Source organism: Calliphora vicina, chromosome 4 (assembly GCF_958450345.1).
Source record: "Calliphora vicina chromosome 4, idCalVici1.1, whole genome shotgun sequence".
Taxonomy (NCBI): Eukaryota; Metazoa; Arthropoda; class Insecta; order Diptera; family Calliphoridae; genus Calliphora; species Calliphora vicina.
This window is the reverse complement of record NC_088783.1, coordinates 39,365,717-39,390,706: the sequence shown is the minus strand read 5'-3', so window position 1 is coordinate 39,390,706 and position 24,990 is coordinate 39,365,717. Positions and strand designations below refer to the sequence as shown.

Here is a 24,990-nt window from a genome sequence, read left to right as displayed (position 1 = left end):
CTCTTTCTTTAGCCATTTTTACAAACAACCACTTTTCAAATATTCACACTACTTTGTATATATACCCTTCACCATCGTGAGAAGGGTATATATAAGTTTGTCATTCCGTTTGCAATTTATACATTTTTCATTTCCGACCCTATAAAGTATATATATTCTGGATCCTTATAGATAGCGGAGTCGATTAAGCCATGTCTGTCTGTTGAAATCAATTTTCTGAATACCCCAGATGTCTTCGGGATCCAAATCTTTAATAATTCAGTCAGACATGCTTTCGAGAAGTTATTTAAAATCAGCTAAATCGGTCCACAAAAGGCTGAAATATGAAGAAAAAACCAGGGCAACCTCGATTTTTGACCTATATATGGATTACTAAGTCATTAATATAGACAATATCCATATCTAATGATAGATATTTCAAAGACCTTTGCAATGACGTATATAAGAAAATTGGACCTACAATGGGTCAAAATCGGAAAAATATGTTTTAACCCAATTTTTTTTCCCAAGTTTTTTTTCGCTAAATATTAAAAACAAAAAATTGAAAAAACAAAAAATGAAAATTTTAAATTAAAAAAAAAATTAAATTAAAAAAAAACAATTCGAAAATTTTGTTTTCCAAAAAATTAAAAAAACAGCGATAAAAAATAAATTTTGTTTACCTAAAAATATTTAAAATTTTTATTTTGTATAATTTGGTGAAGGGTATACATATCTGTGACAGGTCTGAATGTTTAGCCTTTTCCAACTGCGACCAAACAATATTCATAACTCCAATTTCAAACATTTTAAAAATTTTAGAAATGCTCTTTAGTATTTCATTAAGGATTTATGTATGCAAGAATAAAAGCCAGAAAAAATTATGTCCATACTTTTCATAATTTTGCTGTACCTGGGATTTGAATTAAAACAATATTTTTCTTTCAAAATTTGTACGGGAGTTATGACTAGTTAGAACCGAGCGTTATAAAATTTGTTGACATGGATTTTGTATATCATGAATTTCTTCCAAGTTTTTGACCTTGGGATTTCCGATTTTGACCATATTCGGTAAACACATACCCTTTCGAGTTTTTTAGACATTTCCATTTCCAACAAGAAAACTTACATGTGCTGTAACTTTAAATAGTCGTTTTTTATGAACCCGATGTCGGATTTGATTGTTTTAAGATGCAGATAATTTTTTCAAATAATCTTCCATTTCTTTTTTAATACAAAAAATGTGTTTTAGAGGAAACGGGAGCATAATTTCGGGGTTTTAGGGCCACATTATTTGAAAAGAACATGTTATACGCTTGAATTAAGGCATAATTTATGTTCACAAAGAAAACGCCATTAGTTTAGTTATTTATACGATTTAAAAACAATCGAATTAAGAAAAACATTTCTTGCTGATAAACCCTATCTATGCATACGTACTTTCATACTAAACTAGCGAAACTTGAAAAGCTTTATTTTATTAACTAATGTTAAAGCTTTAGCAATATAGTCCACATACACGATAATAATCAAGAACTTTGTATAAATAACTATGAATATATAAAAACAATTGAGAAATACGAGAACACTTTTTAGTAGACCTACTAATTTGAATACAAACAGCTGCATTCGGTAAATAGACCTCCAACTAAAATCACAAAAATGTATGGGGACATGAAAAATAAAACTATTTTAGTTACAGGTGCTGGAGCCGGTAAGTAAACAAACAATATTATTTAATCTAATACTCAACAAAACAATCTACATGTTATAAAACGATTAAACATTATCACTTGTTTTTGTTTCCATCTCAATAAAAAAAGGCATTGGCAATGCTTTGTGTAAGCAATTGGCCGAGGCAGGGGCAAATGTTATCGCTGTAGCACGATCAGCCGAACAATTGAAAGAACTAAAAACACAGCAACCAACCATACAAACATTACAAATCGATCTAAAAGATTGGCAACAAGTGCGTCAGCATTTACAAAAGGTACCGCTATTGGATGGTCTGGTTAATAACGCTGGCATAGCAATCATTAAACCTTTTAGTGACTTGACCGAACAAGATTTTGATGAGTAAGTACTTGAATATGAGTTCTACAAAATGTTTATTGAATAATAATTGAAATTCCTATTTCCAGTACATTTGATGTCAACATTAAGGCCGTTTTCAATGTTACCCAAACTTTATTACCTAAACTTAAAGATAATTCCAGTGTTGTTATGGTCTCCTCTTTGGCAGCCTCCCGATCATTCGATGGTCATGCCGCCTATAGTGCCACAAAAGCTGCTGTTGATTCGTTAACGCGTTCGTTGGCTTTGGAATTGGGACCGCGTAAAATACGCGTGAATTCGGTTAATCCCACTGTGGTCTTGACCAAAATGGGTCGCGACAATTGGAGTGATCCGGCTAAAGCAGATCCTTTATTGAATCATATACCTCTGCATAGATTTTGTGAGGTGCAGGAGGTTATCGATGCAATGGTATATTTGCTGAGCGAAAAATCGAGTTTTGTTAATGGCCATCATTTGAATTTGGAAGGTGGTTATTCGGTGTCATAAGTATTAATAGTTAATTAGTTCTGTTGGAAATAAAGATATTTTGTTATAACTTTGTTATGCAAATAAATTGAGTTTACTATTTTGATAAGTCAGATATTAAGGAGTATTGGAAATGGATATTTATTATAAATACATACATATATTGGAGAATTTATAAACTAAATCTCTTCGGAATTGAGAACTTCCATTCGAAATTAATAATTTATATTTTAAATTGACAATTTCTACTCGAAATTTATAATTTATTTTCGAAATTTATAATTTATTTTCGAAATTGAGAATTTCTATTCGAAATTAAAAATATATATTCGAAATTGATCGTTTCTTTTCGAAATTGATCATTTCTATTCGAAATAGAGAAATTCTATTCGAAATTGATCATTTCTATTCGAAATTTATCATTTCTATTCGAAATTTATCATTTCTATTCGAAATTTATCGTTTCTATTCGAAATTGAGAGTTTCTATTGGAATTTCTAATGGAAATTGGTAATTTATATTAGAAATTAATAAATTAAGTTCGAAATTAAGAATTTTTGATTTTATCAAAAATAAAATGCTGAATTATATTCAAAACTTAAATGTTTTTCAAACTGAAAAATTATATAAAATAATTACAGTTTCTATTCGATGTTCACAATTTCAATTCGAGAATTTCTATATGAAATTAAGAATTTATTTTCCAAATTAGGAAATTTGAATTATTTTAAATTTCCCTCAATTTAAAATCAATCAAAACTATTTTAATGTAAAGTTAAAATAATAAATAATATGTTATATATTATAATATATAAATAAAATAATAAAAATAATAAATAAATAAAATGGTTGTTTTTTTAATAAATGATTTTCTTTATTTATTTCAAATATGTATAATAATCATATATTCACAATAAAGGTTAAAATCTGAGTGTTTTCTTTATTTATAAATTTTATGATGTAAATTTTACAGATTATTTATGTATACATACATATATATTTAAAGTAATTATATATTTGCTTTAATGCATATTGACAATAACTTATTTTCTTAGAATAGTAAAATTAAAACAAGAAATTTTTTTTTCTTTTCAAATCATTTAAGAGATATTCCATTCCTATGCTTTTAGGAATTCTAAATACAAAACTAAACTCATATATAAAGATAAAATTTCAAAACTACAATTATGTACGAATCAATTTTTACATTAAGGATATTGCTGAAATTCGACAAAAATAATAGAAATACATATGAATGTATGTATTTATGTAATTTTATGAAATGCTACAATTGTTTACTTGAGGAATATCTTTATGAACCAACTTTCATTTGTTGTTGATTTTGCAATTGTTGCTGTTTCTTTTCACGCTCGCGTCGCCGTAATTTTTTGCGTCTTCTATCGATACTGGCCAAATCAGTTTTGATTATGTTGTAAGTTTTACGTAAATCTTGGATTTGTTTCAATAAAATTGCTATGCATTGATCGGGAGTAAGAGACGGATCTAAAAAAATGGATTTAGAAAAATTTATTAAAATAACTGATTTGCAGCAAAAATCTTGTAACTTACCCAATTGCACTAGGAAATTGTAGGGACACGGTTTAGAACCAGGTGTTGTAGTTGATGGTTGTGTTTGCGGTTGCGATAAATTGTGTTGCTGATGTCGAGTTGCGTGGTGAGTACTACGTTGGGAAACATTATCGGAATTGTCATCACTATCAGAACCAGCTATAAAATATAATTTATAAAAGATATTGAAATAAATATTACATAAAACACGATGTTCATTCATGCATTCTAAAAAAATTAATTTTGTTGAAATCCTGAACACTTAAGAAACAATTAAGGTCGGTTTCATAGATTTTAAAAGAAAAGTGTTTTTGCCCACATATGTAACTAATATCCACTCACCTGTATTCTTTTTATTGCAAGGCAACTGTCTCCGTCTCTTTGAATGTTGATGATGTGTTTGCTGCGGCTGCTGATCTGTTGTCAACGAGCTATTTTCGGTCTGTTTACGTGGACGTCTACGTTTACGTGGCGACACTTCATTTTCTACATCTACAGATTTTTTCAAGTCTTCACTGGACTCATCTTCTTGACTACACGAATCGTTTGGTGAACTACTGGTAGTAGCTGTTGCAGTTGTGGTAGCTGATATTGTTACCGCTGTAGCAGCTGCTAAAGAGCCAGTGGGCAAGGATTTGTTAGATTGTATAGTAGAAAAGTCTTTATCAGCGGCCACATTTGAGTCAGGCATTAATGAAGTGGCTGTTCTCTCTTGAGAGTCTTCACGACCTGTTATAACCGAAGCCGGGCTACCCGGTATGGTTTCCTCGCATCTCAGTTGAATTATGGAATCATTGTGAGCATCAGGTAGTGCGGCTGATGTTGATTCCACTGCAGACGAAGTCGAGGCCACGGCTGCCAGAGTAGTGGAAGGAGGTGGTGGTGCTATTTCTTTAGTTGTAAGATTTGTATGGATCATTGGATTTATTAATGGCAGATTTGAAGGTTTCGGTATATCACCCAAAGGCTTAAGACCATCATCTGGTCGTAATTCTGTTCGTGGATCCAGATAAAATCCAGATGTTGAAGTGGGCGCTGGTGTGGGATTTGTGGGTGCCGACAGTGGTTGAAAGCCGCCCTTCGAAGGTGTTTGTATAAGGCCGGATGTTGTGATGGGTTTAAGATTTGGTTGTATGTGTCGTATGGTTGTGGAGTTTTCAAATGTTTTTGCCGTCGACACAAATGCTGTAGGATTAGAGGCTTGAAGTGGGGATGGTGTGGGGATGAGTGATTGTGTTGGATTTGGATGCAATGTTGATGTAGTCGTTACTAAATTTGATTTTGTAATTGTAGCAGCTAAAGACTGTTGAGCTTGTGAGACAACAATTTGATGTGTTTGTTTTTGTGGCGTTTGTTTGGGAGTTTGTAGGGCAGCAGCAGCCGCCTGTGCTGCAGCCATAACCGAGGGCACAGCTGTGGAGGCAACAACCACTGAAGCCGGAATATCTGGCAAAACAATAGGAACCCCTGCTGAAGCCGTAACCGTCGGGTTTGAGGGACGTACAGAACTCGTTGCTAGTTTGTGGGGCGTTGAAACATTTGACCCACTACCACCGCCGCCTGTTATTTGTCCCAAGTGCGAAGTCACCTCGTGTTTCTTGTCGCCAGCAATTTGGGTTTGATTTTGAGCACCTGCTGTTGGCATGATTAACACAGATTTCTGTATAGTTTGTGTAATAGTGCTTGATGCCAAAGTTTGCTGAGGATTTGCTTGTATAACGGGCTTGGGAGCATTTTGATATACAACTGCAGCGGTGTTTTGAGTTGGTATTTTACTACTTACCAGTGCACTGTTGGGCGTTACACTAATCAAATTCGAGGATGTAGTAGTGGTGGTGACTACAGAAGGTGTCAGGGGATTTCTAGCCAAAGTGGAAGATGTAACCGCTTTTATGGGAATAGGAGCTGGAATATCATGATGTGTGGCATATGCTACTTTGGCTGAACCCATGGTGGTTTCAAGTTTAACGGCCGAAGCAGAGGGTTTGCATGATTCTGGTCCCAGTAATACGGGACTTGGTTTTTGTTCTACCGGTGTGGTAGTGGCTCCTGAGTCATCAGCCACATCTTCAATAACAAGTCTACGTTCAGAGTCGGTACTGTCGTTGGTATCATCCGAGAAGGTTTCGGGGTTGGTTGATGATAGTGGAGTGGTTGGAGTCACTGGATGACTAGTGACTGGTGTGCGTCTTTGTATGGCACATTCTAATTTCTGTATAGTCTCCGATAGCTGATTTTTGGTGCCGCCCATTGATTCTAAAATACCCATTTTAGGTTCGGGAGAAGTCAACGGTGTACGCTTATTGGCTAAGAATGTGTTAAGAGGACCACTTAGCAAGCCGCTCGATGAAGTTATATCCGTATTTATTTTCAATGGTTCACTCAGCAGAGAGGCAGAGGACGTGTTAAATGGATTTGTTTGTGTTAAAGATTCCAACGAAGACTTAATGGTTGATGTAGAATTTAAACTGGATGTTAACAAGGACGGTAGAGCGGAAAGTCCTAAATTAATGGATGTTACAGGTTTGTCCTCTTTTGTGTCTGTTGTTTCTTTATCTTTATTTTGTCCGGCAGCAGCTTCTTGTTTTTTATTCTCTTCTTCCTCTTTCTTTTGGGATATGGCCTTCAAAACTTTATCTGCTATGGATGATGTGGGTGGTTTTGTTTCCAATTTGGAAGGATCAAAATCGAAGGCTCCGCCCGTAGCCGACAGCATTACTTTAGCATTCTCCAATTCAAATTTATTTTCTCTGCTACTGGATCCAGCACCAAATGACAACTCAAATACGCTACGAGTTTCTATGAATGGACTACCAACTTGTGGTTTTGCGGTAGGAGCCGTAGCAGTGCTAGGAGGTGTCGACAATTTCGGAGAGGCTACAAGTGATTGAACATTTGTATTAGCTGGTAAGGATGCAGTAGTGTGTGCACTCACTACACCCGAAGAAGGCAAGACAGACGACTTTTCGGGTATTGTCTTAGTGGGTGTGATTTCAGTAGGATTGTTTAAAACGACTGGGGGTTGTGGCGATTGTAGGGCATCCGTTAAGGCTCTGGTAGTTTCTTGAACTGTTTGCGCTAATTCTTCATTCAAGGCATTTATGTTCAAGTTAAAACTGGGAGATTTTCGTAAAGTATCGAATGCTGAATTGTCTCCTGGTTGTTTTTGTGGTGTTATTACGGGTGCCAACAAAGAGGAAACTGATGAGGCTGGAGTATTGCTGGGTGGTATAGATTTTGGCAAAGCTGGAGCATGCATAGCTGTACCACCAACTGTAGTTTTAGTTTGTGCAGACATTTGCATCTTAATTTGGCTGGAAGTGGTCCCAGTGATTGTAGTTGCGGTGGAGGTTGTTGAATGGTGCACTAATTTGGCATCCGCTACCAGAGGACTGGGAGTGGTTGCCTTCTCCTCCATTTTCAATAGTTTCGCTTTTTCTATAACGGATTCTTTCATGGGTGAACCACGTTTCTTACGATTGACCAAAGCCGACATGGGATTTGCTCCCAAGGAGGAGTGATGATCCGATTTACCAGCGGATTTATTACGTTGTGTTATAGAATTACTGGAGGTGGTTGCAGCTCCTAAATTGGCAGTTATAACAGAAGATGTATTGGATTGGACCATGGGAGATTTGCGTATTTCAAACTCAAACGGTTCATTGTCCTTGAATTCGTAAATATCCGGTGAATTTGGCTTATTTATTAAGGACGTAGAAACTTTTGTTTCCTTTGCACATGCGCTGGCATACGAAGTAGAAGATGTGGAGGTGGTGGAGGGTGAGGATAGGGAAGTTGAAGTAGACGAAGAACTACCTGATATGTCCAGTTTACTCATGTCCGGTAAAAATCTAGAACCAGACGAAGAAGATGTATTTGATGACGAAGATGTGGAAGAAGATGTCGATGAAGTTGATGAGGGAGAACAGGCGGCTGGAGGCTCAACTTTAAGAATTTCTTTGTGGTTGTTGGGCTCAATAAACTTTTTAGACGATTGTGAATGTGCTAATAAAGATTCTGTCAAAGAACCCTTTTTGGGTGTTTCTAGTTTTTTGCCAAAAGAAGTTTCCAATTTTTTAGCCACCGACAATGGTTTTTCCACTATAACTGATGTATATTTACTGGGCATGCTTAAGGTTGAGGATGAAGTAGCCGAAGCGGGGAATCTAGTTGGTTGTAATATAACTGTTTTGGTCTCAGTTGTTGTGTTTAACAAGGGCTTCTTTTCCTCTTCCTTGAGTGGGGTTGATTCAGTTTTCAAATCTGGTTCCTGTTTGATATTTATGACACCTATAGAAGACTTAGTTTCCTCTTTTATAAAAGGTTTTGCCTTTAAGGTTTCCTGTCTTTTTTCCGATTCCCTTTCTTTTATAATTTTCTCCACCACTCTTGTATTACCCAACGATGTGGCCGACTTACTAGACAACTGAGATTTATCTAATGATCTTAATTTTTCGGCATTTATAATTTGCTGGAATTTCTTTCTCATGTTTTCGAGTTGAGTAGTTTTATCAGATGATTGGGACTCATCGTCGCCAAACGAATCGGTTTCCGAGGACATTTCTGTAGAAGAACGCTTTCGTGGCTCATCTTTAGGCTCCCGTTTGCATTCTTCTTTGAGGTTAAGCGAAGAGTTTGAAGTGTTTGCTGATGACTTCATATCAAACTCTGACTTTTCCGTTTTGATTTTGCCAAGATTGCTAGATTCCTTACTGTCTTTAGTTTCTTTTACAGAATCCTCATTTTCAATTGATGTTTTTATACTCTGGAAACCCTTTAGTTCAGAACGTATTTGATTAAGATCATAATCACGACCTTTGCGTTGTACCAATGACTTGCTGGTACTTGGCAAATCTTCTTCTTCATCATCATCGTCATCATCATCATCCTGATCGTCTGTATCTGACTGACTGTTGGGTGCAGATATGGACATTTTGGATTTTGCTGGAGACTTTACACCCTTTGCAGATTCTTTCATATTGCGTATGGTGGGTCTCTTGACAGGCTCATCAGAATCCGTGTCCGACTCTTCTTCGGTGGCTATAGAAACGTCTGAAACATTGGCCGATGTTCTTCTCGCCGAATTGGGTGTTTGTCGCTGAGGACGTTTTTTCAAAGCCGAAGAAGTGGCGGGTGATTTAGTACGACTAGAATTCGAAGCCACTGATGAAGGTGTAGTTGATCTGGGTGGCATGGAATCACTACGTCCTCTGCCACGCTTACCAGCTGCATTAGGTGTTTTAGAGGTCGATATTGACTGCTGTTGTGTCGACGACGATGTAGACGAGCCAGCACTATTTGCTGCCGAACCAGCTGGAGTGGATGCCAACGAAGCTGCCGAAGGTGGTTTCGGTGGATTTTCTTTAGATTTTTCGCTAGAACTAGATGCTCTACCGCCACCCTTAAATTTCGAGCCTTTGGTTAGATTTTCGGCAATACGTTCTCTTGGCACCCATTCATCGTAACGATTGTTCCAGCCAGTGTAATGAACCAAATACATGGGTGTGCCACGTTGCAAAGTGATTTCTATAACCTTGGCCTCGTATGTCACCTTCTTTTCGTGATAATACACTTTCAGTTTATCGCCAGTTTCTACCACAAAATCACCAGTATCAATCTTTTCCACAACAATTTCATCTTTACGACGTTTGCTGCGTTTATCATCATTCTGAGATGATTGCTTGCGTTGCGTTTTGTCCTTCTTGTTGGAAATATTTGATCCTAAAATAGAAATTAAGATTTTTATATTAGTAAAACCAAAAATTGAGGAAATAAAATAGAAATTGAGAAAATTATTATTCCAAATATGTATGTACCAATATTTTAAAGGTAACATACATATGTGGGATGTTGTTATATTTATGAAATTTCAAATAGATTGTCCTTCAAAACATTACATAACAATTAAAGATAAAAACGAAATATATTTAACAGTTAATTGTTAAGGACCACAAAAAAACTAAAAAGTTCGATTTTTTTTTTGAGAGAACTTGTAATAGAAATTTTTTATAGGTTGGTTACTGATGATCTACAAAATTAGCTATTTTTTTTGTTCGTACAATTTTGAGTTAAAAAGTGCGGCATTTTTTATTTCACCCATATGTATAATGATATTGTGTGATAAGCTTTAAAAGGTTCATGTCTTAACTAAAGCTTTTATGAAAAACTTTATATAATTTTTTTTTAATATTTCTTTTAAGTTGATTTTTCATCCACTTAACAAAAGCATGTGAAAGCACTTTATAGTTCCTCTCCCACTTTACCACTCTCTTTAACAATACTTTTCTGTTTCTCTCTCCCTTCCTGTTTTCGTAAATCAACACTTTTTAGTTTTAGTTATCCACTAACTGTGGATTCTGACGTTTGTTGTTAAATGCCGAATAAAAGAAAACAGACAAAATTCGCCGATAAATTTATAATAGTATTTAAAATAAATTATCAAACATTTTACATAAATTGTGTATAATAAATAGGTAAAATAAAATATTAATCAAATGATTTTATTAAAATATTAAAAAAAAAATTAATTATGAAGTGCATTTGAAACATGTGGACAGATTTTCAAGTGTTTTTTTTATATTTAAATGGCAACAAGAAGTGAAGTATAATAAAATGTTGACGAAAACATATAATTGGTATAATATGAGCTGATAAGATGCGTGTGCAGGTCATAAGTTTGGTTTTTGTTTATTAAATAATTTTGGGAATTAGTATGGGTTTAGTGTTATCAATAATTTCATTGAAAATTTATATTTAAGTAAACCGGTTCGTTTTTAGTTTAGTAATTACAGACCCGGTTGAATTATTTATTCTTAATGTATAAGGTACTAATTTTTTTATATCGCAATAAAAATTACTTTCACTTGCTAAACAAATAGGAAGAACTGCATCTTTTTATATTACAGTGAATAAAATAAATAAAAATAATACCCTACGAATTAAAACAATTAATTAGACTGGAAAATTGTTTAGTTACACATAGTTTTTGCTTACTACTTAAATCTGATAGTTTAAGGAATTATCTATCTATTGAGCTATCATTGTTATACTGAATTTTCATTAAAAAACGATTTTTACCAAGATGTTTCAGTAAAAACGATTTTAAATTGTTATATAAGTTTGACATTCAATTTGTAATTTCTACATTTTTTATTTGCGACCCCATAAAGTATATATATTCTGGACCGTTATACATAGCGGAGACGATATAGCCTGGCCGTCTGTACTTTACTTAAATTCGGGAAAACGGCCCACAAATAACTGAGATAAAAGCAATATATATCTGGATTACTAAGCCATTAACATGACAATATGGATAATAATAGTCATTTCAAAGAACTTTCCAACGACACGTATAACGCCATATAAATTCGGACCCAACATTTTTCAAAATTGTGAAAAATATTTGTCAATCCGAATTTTAACCAAAATATTTTTTTCACCCAATTTTGCTTAACAAACTAATTTTTTCACCAAAGAAATTTTTTTATCGAATATTTTTTTTAACTAAATATTTTTTTCAATTTTGATTTTTTTTCTAAAAGTTATTTTTTGTTAAATTACTTTTTCTATAAAAATATTAAGATAATTAAGAATAAAATATTAGATAATTAATAATAAAACCAGATCCGTCCAAGAAAAATGTACTATTATTAAAAGAAAGGTCTTGCTTATAAACTAGATTCATATACACATCTGCTCAAAATAATAGATACACCAAAATTTATTTTTTAAAAACGAAAAAAAAATAATGGTATATTGTAAAATTATAAAAAAAATTCAGTCGATTTTTATTTATAGTTAAAAGGAGAGTAAAAAACAAAAACAAAATATTTCATAATTAATAATAAATATTATAAAGTAAATTAAATTTCTTAAATTTCGAAAAATTTGGTGCTCATAATAGATACATTTTTAAAAATTCTTATTAAACAAAAGCTAATAAATTTTATCTTAAAAAAATTAGTTTATTATTAAAGTAAAGCTAGTATCCAGTATATCCACCTTTGTTTTGTAAAACTTTCTCCACTCTTCTGGGCATACTGGATATCAAGTTCTGACACTTCTCCAATGGAATCTCGTACCATATTTTTTGCGTTTTCTCCCATAAATCGTCTTTATTTTTGAAAACTTCCTTCGAAAGCCTTATCTTTAATTCACTCCACATGTTTTCTATTGGGTTTAAATCAGGGGATTGGCTGGGCCAGCTTAAAACAGGTACGTTATTCTCCAAGAACCAGTTTTTAACTAATCTTGAACTATGTTTTGGGTCGTTGTCCTGCTGGAATGTCCATATTAATGGCATATTTTCCGATGCATATGGAAGCATTACGTTTTCCAATATGTCTCTATACCCACTAGCATTCATGGTATCTTCTATTCGGAATATCGGACCAACACCATTCCATGAAAAGCAACCCCAAACCATTATGTTTCCCCCGCCATGTTTTACCGTCTTTTTTGTAAATTTAACGTGGAATTCTTTTCCTTTTGGTCGGCGTACATTTCTTTGGCAGTCGTTTCCAAACAAATTTATTTTTGTTTCGTCGCTCCATAAAATATTTCTCCATTTTTTATCGCCTTCAGACCCGGACCATTGTAAGTGCTCTTTAGCAAATTCTAATCTTGTCTTGATATTTTTTTGGCGCATTAGTGGCACTTTTCTGGCAATTCTTCCCGGCAATTTAGCTTGTAAAAGACGACGACGAACTGTTTGTGGACTGATTTCGTTACATAGCTCCGCAGAAATAGCTTTCGATGATATGAAAGGGTCTTTTTAACCATAAGGACGATCCGCCTATCTGTTTCTGGACTGGTTTTCTTTGGTCTACCGCGAGTTTCTCTTTTTTGTTTTTTAGATAAAGCATTTTGGACAAAATGTAAAGATCTTCCTATGCTCTTTGCTATTTCCCGTAATGATTTTCCTTGATTTCTCATCGTTTGAACAATTTTTTTCTCATCTTCGGTACAATGATGATTTCGTCCCATTTTCTTCAAAAGAGTCCTATTTTTTATAAAATTGTTGCTAAAATTTAAATTATACTTACTGTTTCACGTAAATAGGAACAAAAAATTGCACAAAAAAAAAATTGTATATAAACAAATTACAAATTACTGATGTGTATCTATTTTTATGAGCAAATAATTTTTTGTAATTCAAATAAATTTGTTTTTAAAAATCAACATGAAAGCAAATAGTTGCCAGATTTTTGACTGACATGACATTGCCAGATAGAAATTTTAATAATATGATGTATTCTTAACGCTTGCGAGGAAATTTTCAATGTTACCGCCATTTAAATTTTTTCCAATTAGGTGTATCTATTATTTTGAGCAGATGTGTAAATAAATCTAACCAAATATAAAGAAAAAATAATTTCATTTTATAAAAAACTATGAAGCATTACCACTTTTCTTTTAAATTTATATAAATTTCAGAACTAAGCCCCACAAAATGAGTTTTCTACTTAAAGCAGCTACACAGTTCAACAACTCGTCAGTAATCACCACCACAGGCCTTAGATGTCTAACCGCGGGACTGAATTTTAACTTTAACTCTACAAATAATCACCAACCACGACAACAATTTAGATATAAATCTCAATATACCACGAATGCAAAGAATAATCCCAAAAAAACTAGCAATGCCATCTATACATTATTTACTTTGGGTGGTATTACAATGGGCTATTTTCTTTTCGATAATATGGAGAAATTGAAAAAGGCTGAAATGAAATCAATAGAAGCTACAAAAAAACCAGTCAGTGTTAGCGACCAGCAGCAAGTCAATAACGATCAAGAGGAGGAGGAGGCTTTTAAATTATGGCATTCGACAGAACGCAAAGATTTGCCCACCTATAAATTGGAAGAGATTAGCAAGCACAATAGTTTGGAGAAGGGAGTCTGGGTAACATATGGCATTGGCGTGTACGATATAACCAAGTTTATACCCAATCATCCGGGTAGTGATAAAATTATGTTGGGTGCCGGCAGTGCCATAGATCCATTTTGGGCCATTTATCAGCAACATAATAATAAGGAAATCTTAAAATTATTAGAAACATTTCGTATAGGAAATATAAGTGCAGAAGATGAAGTGAGCACCGATGATATGGGTTCACCCTGGGCCATGGAACCTAAAAGACATCCCCTGTTAAAGCCTGCATCTGAAAGACCTTTTAATGCTGAACCTCCACTATCGATGTTAGCTGATAACCTGTACACACCCAATGAATTCTTTTATGTCAGAAATCATTTGCCAGTACCAGTAATTGATGCAGAATCGTATGAACTGGAAGTAGAAATAACCACTCCCCAAGCAGGTGCTAAGGAGGAGCAGAAAACTTTAACATTTAAAGACATAAAAGCTTTACCAAAGCATACCGTGACGGCAGCTATAATGTGTGGTGGTAACAGACGTTCGGAAATGACCAAATTTAAAAGTGTTAAGGGTAAGTGTATAAATATATTATAAAAAACTTTGTTTAATATATTTTACATTGACGTTTTTAAGGTCTCTCCTGGAGTGCGGGAGCTGTTGGTAATGCCAAATGGTCGGGAGCTCGTTTGCGTGATGTTTTATTAGCCATGGGCGTAAAACCAAACGAAAAACTACATGTTATTTTTGAGGGTGCCGATTTAGATCCCACTGCTAATCCCTATGGAGCCTCTATACCTTTATCGAAAGCTTTGGATGAAAGAGGCGATGTCATATTAGCCTACGAAATGAATGGTAAGCCCTTAAATCGTGATCATGGCTTTCCCATACGTGCCATCGTACCAGGCACTGTAGGCGCCCGCAATGTTAAATGGCTGACACGTATAGAGGTGTCGGAGAATGAGTCAAGTTCACATTGGCAACAGAACGACTATAAAGGTTTTAGCCCCAGCACCGATTGGGATACAGTGGACTTTACAAAATCTCCCGCCATACAAGCTATGCCCGTAACATCTGCTATTTGTTCACCTGCTCAAGGTGATAAGGTTAAAGTTTCGGAGGATGGTTTTGTAGAAGTGCGTGGTTATGCTTGGTCTGGCGGTGGTCGTCGTATAGTACGTGTTGATTTAACAGCCGATAAGGGTAATAGTTGGCATGTGGCCACTTTGGAGCAAGAAGATGAGCCCGATGGTCGCCATTATGGTTGGTCTTTGTGGACAATACGCATTCCTGTTGATCCCAAGCTAAAGGGTGAAGAAGTTGAGATCTGGGCAAAGGCTGTTGATTCAGCATACAATGTACAACCCGAACAATTTGAAAATATTTGGAATTTGCGTGGTGTACTGTCAAATGCTTATCACCGTGTTAAAATTGTTCTTCATTAAGAATGAAAATTTTGTAATTCAGTTAAAGAAATAAAAATGAAAATACATATTTTTCATATTTTGATTACTTTAAATAAAATATTGAGATTAGTGATACAGATAAAGAAATAAAAATGAAAACGTGTTCCAAATTTTGATTATTTTAAAAACTTGTAATTTAAATCTGTTAATGAATTAAGAACCAAAGATGAAATTAAATAATTTGTAATTTTGAATTTCAAACTAAAATTAAATAAAGAAAATTTTGAAAAAAAAATGTTTAATAAAAATATTTTTTGGAAAAAAAATGTACAACAAATTTTTAATTTTTTTATAAAATAAATATCTAAATATTTTGGAAATAAAAAAAATTATTTTTTAATGTTATTAGAAACAAACTTTGTTAAATTGTCGATCCGAATTTGGCTGGAAAGGTCTTCGAAATGTCTTTCATTAGAAAGACCATATTGTGTATGTTAGTAATCCAGATATAGATATAAAATAAGTCAAAAATCGAGGTGGTATGTCTCAGTCATTTGTTGGCCGATTTCCCCGAATTAAAATAGAAACCGAACCAGGAATATATAGGATATATTAATGTACCATATATGTAGTTATTTGGGGATTTGGAAAGTTGATTTGAACATTTCAGTAAATGTATAATAAATAATGAATAATAAACTAAAATTTCCAACTTACCAGATGGTGATGAATCCCGAGTTACTTGTCCCGAAGAATCCTTAGAACCGCCACTTTCTTTTTCTTTCTCCTTTTCTCGTTCCCTTTCACGTTCACGCTGTTCTCTTTCGCGTTCCTTTTCTTTTTCCTTCTCGCGCTCCTTTTCACGTTCTCTCTCTTTTTCCTTCTCCTTTTCTCTTTCCTTTTCCCTTTCCCTTTCGCGTTCTTTTTCCTTTTCCTTCTCTTTTTCGCGTTCTCTTTCTCTCTCACGTTCCTTTTCCCTTTCTCTCTCCCTTTCGCGCTCCTTTTCACGTTCTTTTTCCTTAGCATCTTCCCTTTCCCGTTCTTTGTTGGCAGCAGCCGCTTTTATCTTGGACAAAGGAACGTCACCATCATCTTTATCTTTAACCGTTTTCTCTTCATATTTCTCCACTAAACTTTTGACTTTAGTTGACGACGTGGAGGCACCACCCAACGAAGATTTTCGTTTATTCTTTTGCACAGTTTCCTGACTACTAGATTCACTAGTATTTTCTGATTCTTCGGTAAGGGAGGTGTTGGCCGCCGCCGATGAAGAGGTAATGGAGGCCAGAGCTAATGATGAACTGCTGGTTGAAGTTGTGGCTAGTTTTGAAATGGGTGTGGAGACTTCTTTATTGACATCTTGTGGCTTGGGTGAAGCCACCGAGTTGGCACGTACCAAACTACGCCCTTTACTGCGATTGGAATTTCGCGGTGACATTAACATGGAACAGCCCAATTTACGATGAAACTCTCCATAGGGCTGCAGAAATTTCTTAAAGGCCTGTTTCACCAAATTGGTAATGCTGACAGTAACTGGAGCAAAGCCCAGGCGTACTGCAATAGATTTCCATTGATTTTGCGATGTTACTCGATTGTAACCGCCCCTCTTCTGTACAGCACGAAACAAACGATAGAGGTCTACATCTTTGTTTTGTATAGAGGGTACTTTGTTGAGTGGAGTACCTCGATCGTCCATGTACTTATAGAGTTGAGCCACAAAACGATCTTTTTCCTCGCGAGGCTCATCATCCGAGGAGTCTGAATCAATTTCATCTTCGTTTTCACTCGAAGAGTTGCTGAGACCAAACAAAGCATCACGATCCCAGTGAGGAGGCAAGACATCACTATCTAAGTACTCCAAGGCAGCCTGTACTGCCGGCCCATCCTGTTTCGCGGCCGCTTCCCGAGTAAACTCTGTGGCCTCCTTTTTTGGCACCGTATAGTAGCGACCATCTTTAAAAGAACGCACCAAATATTCATCTTTAACACGTATGCGCACAGTAGCCTGAGCAGTGGGAGCCACCACTAAACCCGGAAACCATTTCTCTTTATCCTTCTTCTTCGATTCTGTTTCAACACAAACGACCTTCCCAATATGCTCCTCCTTCTCGTTGACTACTTCCTTAGCATCGCTTTCATCATCCTCATCCGAGCTGTCATCGTTCATTTGACCACGACGCCTACCGCGACGACCTCCCACCACAGGATTTCCAAAATGTTCTGGATGCGTTAGAGGCAGCTGATCCAAAGTCTCACTCTCGTTGAAATGACGCCCACTCTTGATGCACAAGGCGGTACGACGCAATGTGGTGATGTCGCCATCATCGAAAACCACCGTATACTGAGAACAATCTTGTATTTTGGTGACTGTGGCCTCCACATAATCTTTACGATCTGGATGACGAACTTCGACCACAGCACCAACTCTTAATTGGCCCGGAGAGGCTTTGATGTCGTCGTCCGAAACAACGCCAGAGCCAAGGCCCTGTTTGTAGGCAACCTTAACTTTTATATTACGTACAACTTCACTGACTTTAGCTTCACAAAAGGCTCCCTTGTATTTGGCACTAACCTCCGTGCCCACTTGGAGATAGGGTGGATCGTCCACTTGCTATAAAAAAAGTACAAAACATTAGTATTCTTGTTTCCGTATGAAGTAAAATATGTAAGTTATATATATGAGAACAACATATATTGCATACATTTCAAAATCAAACCTTTAATTGAAAAAATAATGTATTTTTTATTTTGTTCCAAAATATTATTGTATTTATTTGTTGAGGTTATGTCAACAATTGCATTTTTATGCAGACTCCTTGACAAAACCTAAACACATACACACACACATACACTTTTTTTCCAATTTGAGACTTCACAAAATTTTTTCATTGCTACTAACCTGCATTTTCTGAAGAAAATATCGTTCAAAACTTAAATTATCGCTTACAAACGCCACTTTTGCAATAAATTATTAAACATTTCCTCCAAAAAAATACGGATTTTCTTGGTGAAATTCTAAATTTAACAAAGTTCTTTAGCTTTTTTATAGACTAAAAAATATTTTTTTTTCTGACTGTGACTTTGTTTTGTTACGCCTTTTGATGCGGGAGGCTTTAATATTTCTGTATACGCGTTATTTTTCTATATTCTTTAAACAATTAGTTGAACGTATGAATATTTTTCTTTTGTTTTGAACAAACTTTGCATTATTTGTATTTGTTTATTAGAATTTATTTGGAAAATTGTTTAATTTTGGCGCACGAATAAGAAAAATTTTCACTTTTAACTACTGCGTTTTTCTTGTTTTCTTCAATTGACATTTGTCTGTGTCGTTGTTGTTTTTATTAGTGTTGAACAAAGTGTGATTCGGTAACCGATTATTTTGTAAGTTACTTGTACGTATTCTACTTGGCACTAGATGGCAATGGTAAATTTACTTGATAAACTTTTTTCTACCGAAAAACGTTAAATTAACATGGTATAATCTTACTAATACTACAAATATCTGGATATAAAGCTAAATATACGATTTCCATTGATATTCCCATCTACATTTTTTTGAAACTCTATTACGATAAACATTTGTTTTATGAAGCAAGTGCAAGTCACTGTCTATACTTGACAAATATTTATCATAAGAATTAATGATGCTTTTTGTCAAGACAAAGTTGTCTGAGCGAAACCACAAGATAGAAAAATATTAAAATCAGGAAAAACGATTTTTAGTAGGACCAAAAGCATTGGTCTTGTCCTTAGTAGGGTTTATATTTAAACATCCGTTAGTTGCAATTGATCTGGTTGACACAGGGAAAAAAATGTTATTGTAAATTTGTTTAAACACCCAAAATTTTAAGCTATTTTTTGATTAAAATATATTTTTACTGCTATTTTATTTTTATTATTTTTAAAATATGTACTTTGAATTTAATATTGTTGTTATTACAAAATAAAAAGTGAAGAAATTATTTTCGAACACGGTTTTTTTTTGTTGTTGATATTAATTTGATACATTGCGACTAGTCTCAATTGAAAATTATTGCGACTATCGGAGGGTTAAGGAATTATGCGAGAGTTCCAAAAACCTCTCATTTTCTTATAGTCTTCTTGTTATTGGCTAAAATTAACTCCGATTTCAAGTACTACTTTTTTTGTTAGCAATATGTCGTGAACGAAACTAATAGTTTACATAGTATTCACAGAGTTGTATTTATTACTGTCAAAAATCTTTTCTACTTCGTCTGGCAGCATTATGTATTTAAAACGAAAATAGTGAGCAAAACATATGTGAATAAAAACATTTCAAACATCCATTATTTTTGCCAACAACTGAACGCGTTTTTAATTTTGGAAACTTTTAATAATGGAGCTAAAAATTCTTGAATTATTTAGTGGCATTGGAGGCATGCATTATGCATTTGAATGTAAGTTTTAAAATAAAACAGATATATAGTTTTAATAACACCAATTTTTAAAATTTTAGATTCAAAATTGAATGGTCAAGTTATGGCTGCAATGGACATTAATACCGTGGCAAATGAAGTGTATGCATTTAATCACAAAGAAACTTGTTTAATGAACAACAATATACAAAAGTTAAGTGTTAAAACTTTGGAAAAGTTACAAATTAATACGATATTAATGTCACCTCCATGTCAACCGCATACACGTGTTGGCCAAAAGCGTGATATCGAAGATAAACGTTCTGATGCCTTAAATCACATTTGTGAGTTACTGCCGCTGTGCAAAGGAGTGCAATATATTTTGATGGAAAATGTCAAAGGATTTGAAGAATCTCAGGCGAGAAATATTTATGTGGAAGCTTTAGAAAAATCAAATTTCTACTATAGAGAATTTATATTGAGTCCCACTCAAATAGGTATACCCAATACCCGGCACCGTTATTATTGTTTGGCGAGAAAATCGAAAGATTTTTCGTTTAACGCTGATAAATTGTGCAAGGAAATGCCCCTATTGAACAACCAAACTTTTGAAAACATCAACTTATCATCTTTACTAATTGAAGAAGAAAAAATTGAACCAGAATTTTATTTGGATGAAAAGGTCCTTAAACGTAGAGTAATGTTAATGGATATCGTAACAGCGGCTGCCTCTAATACAATGTGTTTTACCAAAGCTTATACTCACTATAGTGAAGGTACCGGTTCAATTTATTGTCCCTTGTCTTTGGAAGAAATGCAAAGAAAATTTTCCCAGTTAAAGGAGATAGAAGACATGGAGAATGGTAGTGATGATAAAGAAGAGAAACGCTTAATTTTACTACACAGCCTTAAATTACGTTATTTTACACCTCGAGAAGTCGCTCGTTTAATGAGTTTTCCGGAGTCTTTTAATTTTCCTCCCAAGACAACGAATCGACAAAGATACCGTTTATTAGGCAATAGCATTAATGTAAGCGTTGTAGGAGAGCTAATAAAATTAATGACTTTATAAAAATAAATAAATTTGTGTTAGTTTTTTTTGCAACACCACATGTACAGAACTCATTTTCATGTTGTCATATTTTCCGGAGAATTTTATCTTTCACAATTCTCTTTCTAAAAACAAAAACAATTGTCATTTGTTTTTTGTTTATCAACAGGTGTTTTCCGTATTTGTTTTGCTTACATCAAACGTAAACAGAGCAAATATAAACAAAAACCCGCTCTCTGTATCGACCATTGCTTTTGTTGCCACTTTCGTTCTCACACTCTCGGCAAAAAAGTGAAAAAACAAATTTGACAGCAAATTGACAATTCGAATAATGAAAATTTTCTTTTCATACATTTTATTTTCTCGTTGTGTTTTTTTGCATTAATACATGAAAAATCAACTATTGTGCGGACGCTTAATAATTTATTTCAAGTAGTCAATAAAATTGCAACAAATTTAAAAATAAACCTATGAAATAGTGAAAATACAATAAAAGTTATCATAATTAATAGAAATAGATTGCAATTGCAGCTTAAAAATTGGAAAAAATTGCAAATGAAAATTTTCATCTTCAGACAAGAAAGAAACGAAAAAATTAAGGTGGAGTTGTGTGAAAAAAGGATACAAAAAATATAAAAATTCTGCATAAATTTACACAATTGCTGTAAATTTATATAAATTATATCTAAGTCATGTGGATTTATAAAATATTTATGGATTTTAATTAGTTTTTTGTGTGAAATAATTGATAAATGTTACACGGTCATTTGTGAAAAAATTCTAAATTGTATACACACATACAGTTACACCAACAAAAAGTGACGTTATCCATGGCGTAGCCAGATTGTGGATGAAAAAAGCAATAACCCTTTTTAAGCGATGTAAATAAACCAAATGATCTTGGATTAATATATAAAAAATTTCTAAAGTTTTTAATTCGAAGATACAGTGTCTCACATAAGTATGCAAATTTTGTTATACTATGAAAACAAACGCGAAACATGATGACTTTAAAAATGTTATAAATTCATTCAATATTAAAAAATTATATATCAGAATTTAAAAATGTTTATATATCAGCTTAGCATAATAGTTTTCTCATAAAAATATGCTAATTTACAAGAGTTAGCCCCATTTTCTCAATCTCTGGTTATTTATTTATTTATTTATTTATTTATTTATTTATTTATTTATTTATTTATTTATTTATTTATTTATTTATTTATTTATTTATTTATTTATTTATTTATTTATTTATTTATTTATTTATTTATTTATTTATTTATTTATTTATTTATTTATTTATTTATTTATTTATTTATTTATTTATTTATTTATTTATTTATTTATTTATTTATTTATTTATTTATTTATTTATTTATTTATTTATTTATTTATTTATTTATTTATTTATTTATTTATTTATTTATTTATTTATTTATTTATTTATTTATTTATTTATTTATTTATTTATTTATTTATTTATTTATTTATTTATTTATTTATTTATTTATTTATTTATTTATTTATTTATTTATTTATTTATTTATTTATTTATTTATTTATTTATTTATTTATTTATTTATTTATTTATTTATTTATTTATTTATTTATTTATTTATTTATTTATTTATTTATTTATTTATTTATTTATTTATTTATTTATTTATTTATTTATTTATTTATTTATTTATTTATTTATTTATTTATTTATTTATTTATTTATTTATTTATTTATTTATTTATTTATTTATTTATTTATTTATTTATTTATTTATTTATTTATTTATTTATTTATTTATTTATTTATTTATTTATTTATTTATTTATTTATTTATTTATTTATTTATTTATTTATTTATTTATTTATTTATTTATTTATTTATTTATTTATTTATTTATTTATTTATTTATTTATTTATTTATTTATTTATTTATTTATTTATTTATTTATTTATTTATTTATTTATTTATTTATTTATTTATTTATTTATTTATTTATTTATTTATTTATTTATTTATTTATTTATTTATTTATTTATTTATTTATTTATTTATTTATTTATTTATTTATTTATTTATTTATTTATTTATTTATTTATTTATTTATTTATTTATTTATTTATTTATTTATTTATTTATTTATTTATTTATTTATTTATTTATTTATTTATTTATTTATTTATTTATTTATTTATTTATTTATTTATTTATTTATTTATTTATTTATTTATTTATTTATTTATTTATTTATTTATTTATTTATTTATTTATTTATTTATTTATTTATTTATTTATTTATTTATTTATTTATTTATTTATTTATTTATTTATTTATTTATTTATTTATTTATTTATTTATTTATTTATTTATTTATTTATTTATTTATTTATTTATTTATTTATTTATTTATTTATTTATTTATTTATTTATTTATTTATTTATTTATTTATTTATTTATTTATTTATTTATTTATTTATTTATTTATTTATTTATTTATTTATTTATTTATTTATTTATTTATTTATTTATTTATTTATTTATTTATTTATTTATTTATTTATTTATTTATTTATTTATTTATTTATTTATTTATTTATTTATTTATTTATTTATTTATTTATTTATTTATTTATTTATTTATTTATTTATTTATTTATTTATTTATTTATTTATTTATTTATTTATTTATTTATTTATTTATTTATTTATTTATTTATTTATTTATTTATTTATTTATTTATTTATTTATTTATTTATTTATTTATTTATTTATTTATTTATTTATTTATTTATTTATTTATTTATTTATTTATTTATTTATTTATTTATTTATTTATTTATTTATTTATTTATTTATTTATTTATTTATTTATTTATTTATTTATTTATTTATTTATTTATTTATTTATTTATTTATTTATTTATTTATTTATTTATTTATTTATTTATTTATTTATTTATTTATTTATTTATTTATTTATTTATTTATTTATTTATTTATTTATTTATTTATTTATTTATTTATTTATTTATTTATTTATTTATTTATTTATTTATTTATTTATTTATTTATTTATTTATTTATTTATTTATTTATTTATTTATTTATTTATTTATTTATTTATTTATTTATTTATTTATTTATTTATTTATTTATTTATTTATTTATTTATTTATTTATTTATTTATTTATTTATTTATTTATTTATTTATTTATTTATTTATTTATTTATTTATTTATTTATTTATTTATTTATTTATTTATTTATTTATTTATTTATTTATTTATTTATTTATTTATTTATTTATTTATTTATTTATTTATTTATTTATTTATTTATTTATTTATTTATTTATTTATTTATTTATTTATTTATTTATTTATTTATTTATTTATTTATTTATTTATTTATTTATTTATTTATTTATTTATTTATTTATTTATTTATTTATTTATTTATTTATTTATTTATTTATTTATTTATTTATTTATTTATTTATTTATTTATTTATTTATTTATTTATTTATTTATTTATTTATTTATTTATTTATTTATTTATTTATTTATTTATTTATTTATTTATTTATTTATTTATTTATTTATTTATTTATTTATTTATTTATTTATTTATTTATTTATTTATTTATTTATTTATTTATTTATTTATTTATTTATTTATTTATTTATTTATTTATTTATTTATTTATTTATTTATTTATTTATTTATTTATTTATTTATTTATTTATTTATTTATTTATTTATTTATTTATTTATTTATTTATTTATTTATTTATTTATTTATTTATTTATTTATTTATTTATTTATTTATTTATTTATTTATTTATTTATTTATTTATTTATTTATTTATTTATTTATTTATTTATTTATTTATTTATTTATTTATTTATTTATTTATTTATTTATTTATTTATTTATTTATTTATTTATTTATTTATTTATTTATTTATTTATTTATTTATTTATTTATTTATTTATTTATTTATTTATTTATTTATTTATTTATTTATTTATTTATTTATTTATTTATTTATTTATTTATTTATTTATTTATTTATTTATTTATTTATTTATTTATTTATTTATTTATTTATTTATTTATTTATTTATTTATTTATTTATTTATTTATTTATTTATTTATTTATTTATTTATTTATTT

The 24,990-nt window shown here is 29.9% G+C and overlaps 4 protein-coding genes across 4 annotated transcripts; 3 read left to right on the top strand and 1 right to left on the bottom strand.

Annotated features, from left to right (window-relative positions):
* The first annotated feature begins 1,540 nt into the window (after window positions 1-1,540).
* LOC135957009 (L-xylulose reductase) lies at window positions 1,541-2,633 on the top strand. Its single transcript, XM_065507653.1, has 3 exons — window positions 1,541-1,693; window positions 1,803-2,055; window positions 2,121-2,633. Exons 1-3 carry the CDS (start codon window positions 1,642-1,644, stop codon window positions 2,539-2,541), a joined length of 726 nt encoding a protein of 241 aa, XP_065363725.1. The 5' UTR covers window positions 1,541-1,641; the 3' UTR covers window positions 2,542-2,633.
* A 736-nt stretch (window positions 2,634-3,369) lies between these two features.
* Window positions 3,370-18,673, bottom strand: htk (hat-trick). The gene is made up of 5 exons (XM_065507725.1): window positions 18,272-18,673; window positions 16,090-17,983; window positions 4,432-9,810; window positions 4,090-4,248; window positions 3,370-4,023 (listed from the first exon to the last, which is right to left on the bottom strand). The coding sequence occupies exons 1-5, from the start codon at window positions 18,275-18,277 to the stop codon at window positions 3,833-3,835; spliced, it is 7,629 nt and encodes a 2,542-aa protein (XP_065363797.1). The 5' UTR covers window positions 18,278-18,673; the 3' UTR covers window positions 3,370-3,832.
* Window positions 10,440-15,761, top strand: shop (shopper). Its single transcript, XM_065507726.1, has 3 exons — window positions 10,440-10,562; window positions 13,528-14,540; window positions 14,603-15,761. Exons 2-3 carry the CDS (start codon window positions 13,544-13,546, stop codon window positions 15,409-15,411), a joined length of 1,806 nt encoding a protein of 601 aa, XP_065363798.1. The 5' UTR covers window positions 10,440-10,562; window positions 13,528-13,543; the 3' UTR covers window positions 15,412-15,761.
* A 991-nt stretch (window positions 18,674-19,664) lies between the features above and the next one.
* Mt2 (methyltransferase 2) lies at window positions 19,665-20,834 on the top strand. The gene is made up of 2 exons (XM_065507718.1): window positions 19,665-19,793; window positions 19,853-20,834. Exons 1-2 carry the CDS (start codon window positions 19,733-19,735, stop codon window positions 20,821-20,823), a joined length of 1,032 nt encoding a protein of 343 aa, XP_065363790.1. The 5' UTR covers window positions 19,665-19,732; the 3' UTR covers window positions 20,824-20,834.
* The last annotated feature ends 4,156 nt before the right edge of the window (window positions 20,835-24,990 follow it).